Source organism: Xiphophorus couchianus, chromosome 1 (assembly GCF_001444195.1).
Source record: "Xiphophorus couchianus chromosome 1, X_couchianus-1.0, whole genome shotgun sequence".
NCBI lineage: Eukaryota > Metazoa > Chordata > Actinopteri > Cyprinodontiformes > Poeciliidae > Xiphophorus > Xiphophorus couchianus.
In genome coordinates, this window is record NC_040228.1 from 22,557,203 (window position 1) to 22,569,273 (window position 12,071).

Sequence of the window (12,071 nt, forward strand, 5' to 3'; positions counted from 1 at the left end):
TTTGGAAATCACCAGTATAGAGCATTTCCAACATTTCTAGTAGATATAGTATCTCATATGTGCTAGGATTGGCACAAAGCTAAAGTTTTAAACTCAAGACCGATACCAAGCAGCAACATTTTTGAAATGAACAATTCGTATTAGTTAAGAGAAAATATGATTAATTGCAATATATAGCCAAACCTTCCATTAATAAGTCAAAACTAACAAGTATTGAACAATTTTTTGTGTTAATTGGCACTGAGCAAAGTGTGACTTGGAACTTGGGAAGCGCATCTCCATGGGGTTCTCAGACCAACATAGCACCTTTCCTGGACTGTTTGTGTTCGTGAAGATAATATTTAAACATATAGAGTTAGCTTTCCATCTGTCCGAACAATGCTGTTGGTCTGCTAAAGATGGTCGCTCATGTTTTTTCTGGATGTTTGAAACTTACAGCAATTCTTTATTTCAATCAGTCGAGCGGCTGTGGAGAAGGGAGGGGCTAAGGGTCTGTTATTGTAGCGCTGCTCCCAGACAATTTGGGCAAATTTAAATAGGTCAGCTTATATTGATTTCGATGCAAATGAGTATCTTTGAATATATATTTTTTCTAGTATCGGTTTAATAAAAATATAAAGTCATTTTACAACCCTAATATCTGCTTTCATAAGCTATGTTCCTCTTGTTCTCTAAACATGAGGATAGATTTATGAAAACATTATTTCTTAAAAATATGTATCACAAAGATTGGCAGAAACAATGAAAAATCTCTAAATCTCTTAGTAAGAAAGCAACAAAATCCTACACAAAGTACACTGTAAAAAAAAAAAAGAGCTAGTGTAGTGTAGAGCTGTTACAGGCTCTGTGCAATCCAGCGCTTCATAGCCACCAAAGACATTTCCTGACAACTTAGTTTGACATTAAAACCGTCTGCATGTCTGTGGCGCTGCTGTGTGTGGTGAGCGAGCCTCAGAGCAAGTTGGCTCTTTTCCTGTCACGTCTCCATCCCATAGGAACGCTCTATAAACAAGAGGTGTGTCTGCCCTGGGCTACACCTTTAATTGTTTTCACTGTTCGCAGTTCCCCCCGCAGGCCACTCTCATACCACAGATAACTTGAAAAGCAGCCAAGTGCTAGATAGGTTCAATTTGAAAAGGGGAGTGGAAAACAAAAAGATGTATCCCTGTTCTCCCCCTCTTTTCATTTCTTCTCTTTGAAGAGTGGCAACCTAACTGTTTTAACTTGTTGTAGGGCTTGTTAGGGCTAATCCCGCCCTCCATTTATTCCTGAATATCTGCTAGTTACATAAAGACTTGACAGCATCACTATCTTAAAATGTATCGTAATGATGTTTGAGCAAACTGTACAGTAAGGGCAAGACCCGATACCCAAAAACGAAACCACAGTGCTGTTGAAGTGTCCGCTGCTTATGTTTGTTTTTTGTTAACACTTCACTGTTTCAGATCAATAAACTACTTCTAAAGTCAGAAGAAAATACACTGAAAATACAAAAAAGCTGTTTTAAATGAGGATATCATTTATTAAAAGGAAACGTTATCCAAACCAAAATGGCTATATGTAGCAAAATAATCCCCCTTAACTTAATAACTGATTGTGTTGGCAGCAGCAGCCAAGGCTAAAGAACACTAACAGTCACATCACAGTCAAGACTTTGACAAGGCCACTGAAAAACTTTCCGTTTTTATCTCTTCTGCGGTGGAATTGCTGGTATGCTTTGGATCATTGTTCTGCTGCACAACCCAAGTCTGCCTAACCTTTAGGTCACAAACGTATGACCAAACACTTTCCTTCAGAATGTTGTAGTAAAAGAAGAAGAGTTATGGTTTCAACTAATTTGGCAAGTCGTCTAGGTCCTGAAGCAGGAAAGCAGCCCCACCAAATCACACTCAAATGTGCTGTGTTCGATTTGCGTTCAGGACCCACAAGTATCAAAATGTTTCATTTTGACCTTGCTACTCTGTTAAATATTTCCCCAAAAGTCTTGAGAGTTTTTTGGGACTATGTTTTTTTTTTGGTAAATCAGAGACAGGCTTTTGTTCTCCGTTTAGTCAGCAATTTGTTTTACCTTGAGCCATTTTTTGCTCAGAATATTCCTTATTGTTGAATCGTGAACTTAACTTTATTTCACCTAAACTGAGGCAAATGAGACATGCAGAGCTTAACATGTGGCTGTGGGTTTCTTCGTGACCTCATGGATTAGTAAAGACTTTTTTTCTCACCTTTTCTTGATTTATTCTTTATTGTTATTGATTGGGACATTATGTGTTGTTTTTGAGCTCTTCTATTCTATTGGATGATACACAATCTATTTGATTTCTTCTATTAGGCGATTTCTATTTCCTACACACCAGGCAGTAATTAGGCATTAGTGGTGCATATGAAGCTAAACAAAACATTCTGGTTAATTGAAAAATAGAGGCAATTACATTTCACATAAGACCAGGTTGGTTTAGATTGCTTTTCTCATTTATTAAATTAAATCTGAAAACCGTGTTTTGGTATTACTATGTATATCTTATAAATTAGTTTATCTAAAATTAAGTGTGACCAAAAAAAAAATAAAACAACAAAACAAAACAAAAAACTAGCACAGGAGAAAGTTGTAAGGGAACAAATACATGATCTGACTAAAGCGTGTGTGCAGGTGAATAACCTTTAGGCCGCTGGATGCATGTATGCTGGTTGTCACTCAGGAGGAATCCTTCCCTGCAGCGGCACTCATAGCTGCCCATCATGTTGACACAAATCTGCTGGCACCCACCGTTGCCTTCCGAGCACTCGTCCACGTCTGCCAGGAAACACAACCACACACAAATTAATGAGAACAGTTCAAAACAGAACAAATGTTGCACAGGCAGTCTGTGCGGGACTTGTCTGAGATTGAATTTTGACTTGCTCCATGGGCCAAACAGATGATGCAAACATGATTTAAACATTTAAGTACTCCGAAAGAATCTAGAGGTCATCTGCCTTAAAAAAAAAAACAAAAACATGGTCAAATAAATTAAATTTAATGAAATTCTTTGAAAACTTTTAAGTTGTGATGTGAGAGTAAAAGCAATACTAAGAGCAAACAAAAAACTAGACAAAAACCTGAAAGCTCCATTTAAAACCTGCAACTGTTCAGCACTGAGCTATAAAAATGCAAATGCAGCACAATCCGTTGAAGAGGGGAAACCTGATCCAACTGGGCCAGAGTACCTGTTGATGACGAGTGTCTGTCAGCCCCTGTGACGGGAGGAATGCGAGGAGAGGGACGAGAAAGAGGGGGAGGAAAAGTTTAGATAGGAAGAGAAGAGTGGGATATTTTTCTTTCAAAGTCAGTGGGGGAGAGAATCTACTTCAAGTACGTACAGAGTATTTAGCAAAGCGTCGCCTCAAGCGCAGGCAAAAAAGGGACGCTCACTATGAATGACCCCCAAAGTAACTCCTCCTATATAGCCAGAAAATAAAATAGTATCTTGAGACATTTTAAATTATTTATAAATATAATATAAAAATAGTTAGAAACCTATCAAACCTTTCACATTTTGTCCTACTACAAACACAAGACTCAATGCATTTTATTTGTTTTATTATTCTATTTTTTTTTTTTGCCTCATATACTAAGACGATGTAGGGAATTTGTGTTCAGCACCCTTGAGTCAGATTTGTCTGTAATTTTAGCTGCAGATCTTCCAGGTCTGTCTCAAACGGTGCTGAACATCTGGAAACCAAAATTTTTGCCCATGAACACGTGAAGATGCTTAGATCTGAACCATTTTGGAAGGTGAACTTTTGGCCCAGCCTTTGAGACATTTTCCCAACACCTTCCCAACAACTCTGACCTGGTTCTTTTACACCTGCTGGAGAAACATATCCCCACAGCATGATACTACTGCAACCATGTCTCATTGTGCCAGTCTTCCAGATTTACTCTGTTAGCTGCTTCTCTGATTGACGCTCTACTTGCAGCCAGTCAGTTTAGTCAACGGCCAAGTCTGGGTAGATTTGCAGTTGTATCACTAATTATTTTCATAATCTGATCCTGCTTTAGAATAGAATAGAATTCAACTTTATTGTCATTGCACTGTCACAAGTACAAGCAACGAGATGTAGTTTGCGTCTATCCAGAAGTGCTCTACGAGATATAAATATTTATTTACAGATGTACAAGACTATGTATGTATGGACTATACGGGGTTATAGCAAAAAGATATAGATATTGTGTATAAATATAAATATAAATATGGGAGCTACTGTATATGCACAGATTATACAGAATATACGAGAATGTTAGGGAATGGATTATATATGTATATAATATAATACAAGATAAATAATGGCAGATAAAATTTACAGGTTGTATGTGTGTGTGAAGAAAACAGTCCGTGATGTGTGTGTGTGAGGATAGTCCATGTGTTATTGTTGTATGAGAGGATAGGGGAGTACAGTCCTTATAGTTTATGTTTTATGTCAGGAGGCGTTCAAAAGCGTGACAGTTGTGGGAAAGAAGCTGTTCCGGTGCCTGGTGGTTCTGGTCCGTAGGCTTCTGTAACGCCTCCCAGAGGGCAGGAGGAAAAAGAGTGTGTGTGTTGGGTGAGTGGAGTCCTTTGTGATTTTCCTGGCCCTTTTCAAACACCGCTTCCTGTAGATGTCCTTGATGGCAGGGAGCGGTGCCCCGGCGATATACTGGGCAGTTTTCACCACCCTCTGCAGCGCCTGCCGGTCGGAGACAGAGCAGTTCCCGAACCAAGCTGTAATACAGTTGGTGAGGATGCTCTCAATGGTGCAGCGGTAGAAGTTCGTGAGGATCTCTGAGGACAGGTGGTTCTTCCTCAGGGTCCTCATGAAGAAGAGGCGCTGATGCGCCTTCTCAATGAGTTTGGAGCAGCTGGTCGTCCAAGTCAGGTCCTCGGAGATGTGGACTCCCAGGAACTTAAAGGTGTCCACACGCTCCACCACTGTCCCCTTAATGTGGATGGGTGGATGTAGGTCAGCGTTCCTCCTGAAGTCCACAATAAGCTCCTTGGTCTTCTCGGTGTTCAGCTGCAGGTTGTTTTTGTCGCACCACTCAGCCAGACGGTCTACCTCCTCCCGGCCTCATCATTATCTCTGATGAGGCCGATCACCGTGGTGTCGTCTGCGAACTTGATGATGGCGTTAGAGCCATGGACAGGTCTGCAGTCGTAGGTGAAGAGGGAGTAGAGGAAGGGACTCATCACACAGCCTTGTGGCACTCCGGTGTTTATGATGATGGTGGATGAGAAGTGGTTGTCCAGCCGGACACGTTGAGGTCGACTGGTCAGGAAGTCGAGCAACCGGTTACACATGAGTGGACTGATGCCGAGGTCTGTGAGTTTGGTGATGAGTTGTGATGGGATGACAGTGTTGAATGCTGAACTAAAATCTAAGAACAGCAGTCTGGCGTAAGTGTTCTCACTGTCCAGGTGAGAAAGGACAGAGTGCAGCGCTATAGAGATGTGCTCCTCTGTGCTCCTGTTCTGCCTGTAGGCAAATTGGTGGGGGTCTAGTGTGGGGGGGAGACAGGATCTGAGGTGTGCTAGGACCAGCCGCTCCAAGCACTTGGTAATGATGGGGGTAAGGGCTACCGGGCGGTAGTCATTGAGTCTGGTTGGGTTGGGATTCTTGGGGATTGGGACGATGGAGGTAGACTTGAAGCAGGTCAGTACCACAGCGCGGGCCAGGGACAGGTTGAAGATGTCCGTCAGCACTCCTGCCAGCTCCCCAGAGCACATTCTGAGGACACGTCCAGGTATGCCATCAGGACCCGCAGCCTTGTGGGATTTAATCCTGCTCAGAGCCGCTCCTACGTCAGTGGGGAGGAAAGTCAGTGGCTGTTGGCCTGGGGTGGTAGCTGCTTTGGTTGCAGTTGTGGTATTCCCTCTCTCAAAACGAGCATAGAAGTTGTTAAATTCATTGAGGAAGGAGACATCAGTAGAAGTGGGGGTGGTATTGGGGTTCTTGTAGTCTGTGAGAATCTGAAGGCCTTGCCACATACGTCGGGGGTTGGAGTTAGAAAAATGATCCTCCACCTTCCTTTTGTAGTGGTGTTTGGCCTTCTTGACTCCCTTCTTCAGCTCAGCCCTGGCTGCACTGTAAGTCTGTGCATCCCCTGACCTGAAGGCGATGTTGCGGGCCTTCAGCAGGAGACGAACGTCTCGGTTCATCCAGGGTTTCTGGTTGGGGTACATGGTAATGCGTTTGCAGGTAGAGACACGTTCTATGGAGGTGGAAATATGGTTCAGTACAGATGAGGCGTACTGATCCAAGCCTGTATGGTGGAAAATAGTCCAATTTGTATTCCTGAACCGGTCCTGGAGCACAGCGACTGAGCCCTCTGGCCACACCTTTACTGTCCTCAGGTATGTTTCACACGTTGGATGAGTGGTAAGTACCGAGGTGTGAGGAACAGGGAGAGATGGTCTGATTGTCCGATGTTGGGGAGGGGTGTCACATTGTAGGCTCCAGCCAGATTGGAGTAGGGTGACCAGACGTCCTCTTTTTCCCGGACATGTCCTACTTTTCAGACCTAAAAAGATGTCCGGGGGGAATTTAAAAATCGTCCGGGATTTTGGTCAACTGCCTGAAAACACATTACATAGCTTACATTGCATTGTAGGGCACTGCGCACAGCGCTGCGTGTCACGTAATCCCTGAGCCGCGTCAGTGCGGGCATCCCCCCCTTGCAGGTTCTCCTGGCTTTCCCAACGCACCCCCCCCACCCACGTTGTCCGGGTTTTCCCAAAGTAAAATATGGTCACCCTAGATTGGAGTAGACATAGTCCAGGGTCTTGTCTCCTCTGGTGTGGCAGGAGACATGTTGGTGGAATCTGGGAAGAACTGTCTTCAAGTTGGAGTGATTGAAATCACCCGCAACAATAAAAGCAGCCTCTGGGTATTTGGTTTGGTGTTTGCTAATAGCCGCATAGAGTTCTTTCATGGCTAGCTTGGCATTAGCATTAGGGGGTGTACACGGCAGTGAGGATGATCGAGGTGAATTCCCTTGGGAGGTAATTTAACCATTAAAAACTCCACATTCTGTGAACAGTGACTCTCGGTAGTAGCAGAGTCTGTGCACCAAGCTTTGTTAATATAAATGCATGCCGGAGTCATCTGCTGTCCTGTCGGCTCGGTGTGTGTGGCATCCACTTAGCTGGATAGCATTGTCCGGGCAGCTGTTGTTTAGCCATGTTTCGGTGAAAAACATGACATTTGAGTCCATAATCCGTCTGTCACTCGTGATGGATAGTCGTAACTCGTCCATTTTATTAGCCAGAGAACGGACATTGGCGAGGTAAATGCTGGGTAAAGGGAGCCGGTGTGGTGTTAGCTTTAGCCTAGCTCGCACCCCTCCACGCTTACCCCGCCTTTGTTTACGTTCTCGTCGCGGCCTGCGTACACTTCCACCCAGCCGGGAGAAGTGAGCAGCCTCCGGTGTTCTGCGGGATTCCGGTAATCTCTGGGATTAGTCGGAGATCGGCGATCGTAGAGTCAAAATTGTAGCTCCAAATGTCCATAAGTTCATGTCTGCTGTAGCGCAGCAACGCTGTGCAATTCGGGGGGGGGGGGGAGTCCAGTAATGAATAGATAAAAAAACACTAAAGAGCAGATTCTGGAGAGACGCTGAGCCTCGCGTTGTTCACGCGCCGCCATCTTGGTCTTGATCCCTTTGTATCTGGGATCGGATTCTCTTGGCTACGATCAAAATCTCATGACCACAGGTAAACCAGTAAACTGAGAGCTTCACTTTTTTGCTCAGCTCTCTCTCCACCACGACAAATCAGAAAAAAACTCAGCTTACAAAGTCCAAATTAATCTAATCTATCTCCAACTCCCATTTGAGAATAACCCGAAATACTGCAACTTTATCCATGATTAAAATAAAAAAATAAATAAAACTGTTGTATACACAAGTTTTATATTATGATTAATGTTATTAAAATGTCATCCGAAACTAATCTACCGTCTATTTGTCCAGTCTGAGAAAACCTCTGGATCAAGTTTTCTTGCTGGGGAATTCTCATCTCAGGAGGAGACAGAAATAAAACATCACTATTCTTGTTTTCTTTTTCTGTTTAAAAGCTCAATTAATCACAGTGTCACGACACATGCAGCATTCTAAGAAGAATGAGTTGACGAGAAGGTCAGTGACAGGTAGCAGCACTTATCACCCTCGTCAGACTGCCAGGTTTTCTGTCCTGCTCTCACATCCAGTCATCAAAACTGTCTCTGTCCCACTAAAAACAGTGTGTTCTGTCTGCTGAGGCTGATGGGAAAAGTGTCACTCTACCGCCAGGTGAAGGAGAGTTCTCCAGAAGGAGAAAGACAGTGAGACTGACACTAAAAGAAAAAGGGAGCTACTTATGGTCCCTGGAGAAAGGACCCTGGAAGCTGCCAGCAAACTGCAGCTGCACCTTTGGAGATAAACTGAGTAGGTAACAACAAACCTCCAGCAAGAAAAAAAAATCCTGCAATATATGCATAAAGTCTCTGCCTGATTTTCCTTTAAACACAATCACAAACTTTAAAAAATCCAAACAAAAAAAGGTTAAACAAAGGCTGCAAGTTTTAACACTCAAAATGCCCATGAGATACCAAACGGCCACAGTCGGGGCCCCAAGGGGATTTCTCTTTCCATACCCTCAGTGCATCAATGAAGGTTTCATTTCCTGATTCCTTCATCCCTCCAAATGAGGCGTCGGCTGTCAGTAGATCTTCCTTGTTTAAATAGCTCCCATAATTGCCTGTGTTGTGTGCTGGGCAAGGCTGGCGTCCAAAGCAAATATTTCCAAGCGGAAAGGGGTTCTGGCATGGCTTGAAGAAGTGCTCATGTTATTTGGGCTTTAGACAGTTTTTAAGAATTCTCTAAAGGGCCGGAGAGAAACGAAAAACATTTTAATCAAGTTAAAAGAGCTGTCTCACTCCTGAAAAATGAGACAAGCCTCTGCTCTAACCTTATTTCATTTGAGGAGACGAGAGGAAAAGGAGAATTCAAACTGAGAGAGATTAGGAGATTGGTTGTATTTGCGGAGGCCATGTCCGCTGGTTTTTCAGATAGCCTTGGCTGTATATATAACATTTGGCCTCGCGCAGAGCTTTAGAGCCATGTAAACATGGTGGTTGCCTTACAAAAACTCCTGAACTCTTATTTTGGAGAAATACTCAACTCTTTCATTCTCTCCCTCTTTTTTTTTTTTTTTAGAGGGTTCACTGACTTTGCGGGAGTTTCTAGCTGACTCCGACTTTTATTTGAGGCCAGAAAGTGAAAAACTGCAGCTATCTGTCATCAAAGCTGTCTGTGCATCCATCCCACTGCTTGGTCTCAGAAATGTCTCTGTGGTCCAGACAGACCAGAGACAAGGAGGTGAGTGGACAGACACCGTCCTCCCCTGGCATTTCGCTTGCAAGAAGTGAAGGGATGGAAGAAATAAAAAGGTGTCAAGGAATACCAAGATTTAAATCATTATGTTTTAAAAACACTTTTTCAATGTCTTTATAATTAGATGTGAGAGAAAGTTTTAGAAATGCCCAGAGTAGAGTTCATCACAGCGATATAGATTTGAGAAATTAGCATCGCTATATCAGTTTTATTAAGATAACAACATGCTAAGCAAGTGACTTATAACCCAAGCTAACCAAGAAACAGAAAATATTTCAATATTATCATTCAATGTTGTAGCAAATGTTTACAATAACAATAAGATAGTGGCACTGCTTTTCTAATATGAAGATATTTTTTCTCAAAGTGAATCCTGGCTTGCAAAAGAACCATCTAGCAGTTTGGGTTTGAGTTATTATAACAGGCCTGAGAGGTTAGAAAGGTATTTAAACTTCACACCCTGTAGTTTCATCATTTTAGACCCGTATTTTGCAGTAAGAAACAGTTTTTTAGTTTTGGGCCAGTGTAGTTGTCTGGTTGGATGATAGATTGACTGTTGATGATTTAAGAAATGGTATGGTACTTTAACATGTCACACTGTGCAAATTGGATCGTATAAAATCTTGACGTAAACTTCTGTCACACTGTATAATGGAAGATGCCAGACAGCTTGACTTATTGCCGCTGTGAAACCATGCCATAAAGACCTGACAGACACATAAGTCCGACATTAAATGAACAGCAAGAGAATCGAACTCTGTAAAAATCATTCAAGCAACTGCTGGTCAGTTATGAACCATGCAGACTTCTCAGGTCCTCTGAGAACTGCTCACTTAGTGTTTCTTGGACCAGAACTAAACAAGTGGAGGCAGAATTTACTTTCTGTTCCTCAAAGCTGGAACCACCAATCTGAAAGCCTGAGGTTTAAAACAGCCATTTTAAACTAGGATTAGCTGTTTACTGACGGTTAAATATCGGCTTAATTCTATTATGTTTTAGCATTTGATTTGTTGGCATGCAGTATATTGTTACTTTTTAGGTGATGCTTACATTTTTACTACTGGTTGTTGACATATTTTGTGTATTTCATACATTTTTGTTTTTTAAATAATGTATATTTCAGTGTTTTTAATATATCAGTTCTTTTATTTTCATCTATCATACTTTATATCGCCATTCGGATGAAATACTATATGAACAACACATGCACAAACTTGTTTTTCTCTTTACCCATATGAAAGGCTCTGTAGTTCTCTTTAAAATCATCTTTTCCTTCATGTCCATTTCATCCTACAACCTGAACCAAATAAACTGGTCAGTTCCTCCCTTGCGCAGAATGACTGTCAGATCAGAGATGTAACACTGTGTCAAAATATTCCCTGTGAGCTGAGCAAAGGGGTGGAATAGGAGCAGCACCTGCTGAGGAAAAAAATTAGATGAGAGAGAGAGCGGTGATACCATAGCTGAGTTCGAACCACAGTAAGTCTTCCTCTTATCTGTTACATTATATCTCTGACAGTTCAGTGGTGGCCAAGCAGCTGGATCGAAAGTCGGCTCCCACTGACTTCATTTCTCCATTTCCTTTTCCAAACTTTCAACTCAAATTAATGTCAGGCTAACTCAAAGCTTTCCACTAAACCACTTTCCTCAAAGGTTGATTGACTGATTAAGTTTTAATCAGCTACAATATATTCTGAAAATTCAGTTTCTCTAGTTGGATAAAGGAATTATTTATGATTGACAATGCCATTTCCTGAATATTCACGCAAATTCAGTTAAAATGTAAATATTGTTGACTAACAAAACATTTGGATAACTATATTAAACATGATTGCTGCTCCGTTAAATTATATGATAAATTAGCTGCCTCTTAATGATGCATATCCATCATACTGATAATTAATTAAATGATATGATGATATCTATTCCTGAAACTGATAAATCCTTTGTACATTAGTTTGACGTACACTTCAGATTGTTGGCAGATTTATCGTTAAAGTAATTTTTAATTTTGGAAACAAGATTCTTCTAATTGGAAGTAAAATTAACATTCTTGATGCGTCCAGAATGAGAAAGAAAAGGGTCATGGCAAGTAGGTCTTTCAAACTGAAAGACTTGCAGCTCATCAATATTAAATTCTTGTTGTTTTAGATTGATTTAAATTACATTTCAAAAGATGACTGTCTCATTTCATTTTAGAAACAAATTTTAGAACAAAAAACATCTAAACCCTAAATCTTTCTGGGGTATGATTTACTTTGATTTAACTAACATTTATTTGCACAATAGTTTTATACTCTAACCTGACTAAATATGGCCAAATGCTCCTTTATCATTAAATTTTATCTTCAGACCCACAATGAAACTTGTTATTTGCATATGTATTAAGTAACATAAAATCCTGATTTTTCATCAGCAGGAAACTCAAAGTTGATCAGACTCATGGTTAAAAACCGCTTCAAACCTTTTATTAGTCCCAGCATCTCACCTCTATCTCGCCCATAGTTTATTTACACACAGCTTGTTCACATCTGCTATGCAAATCCAAATATCTGCTAGCTGTTGATTTTCATTTACAAATAAAAATACAAAGCAAATACTTGATTTAAATCAATTTTTCTGGTTCTACAACCAAGGCAGACTCCCAGGTACCAAATTTGATGAGTTGGCATAAACTTTCCAAGTC

At 41.3% G+C, this 12,071-nt stretch overlaps 1 protein-coding gene across 2 annotated transcripts in view; it reads right to left on the reverse strand.

The window, feature by feature from the left end:
• Positions 1-12,071, reverse strand: part of scube3 (signal peptide, CUB domain, EGF-like 3) — a 112,436-nt gene that overhangs the window by 55,987 nt on the left and 44,378 nt on the right. For both annotated transcript variants that reach the window (XM_028019064.1, XM_028019056.1), the window contains exon 4: positions 2,657-2,791. In XM_028019064.1, coding sequence (XP_027874865.1) covers positions 2,657-2,791 — 135 coding nt within the window. The remainder of the gene's footprint in view (positions 1-2,656; positions 2,792-12,071) is intronic.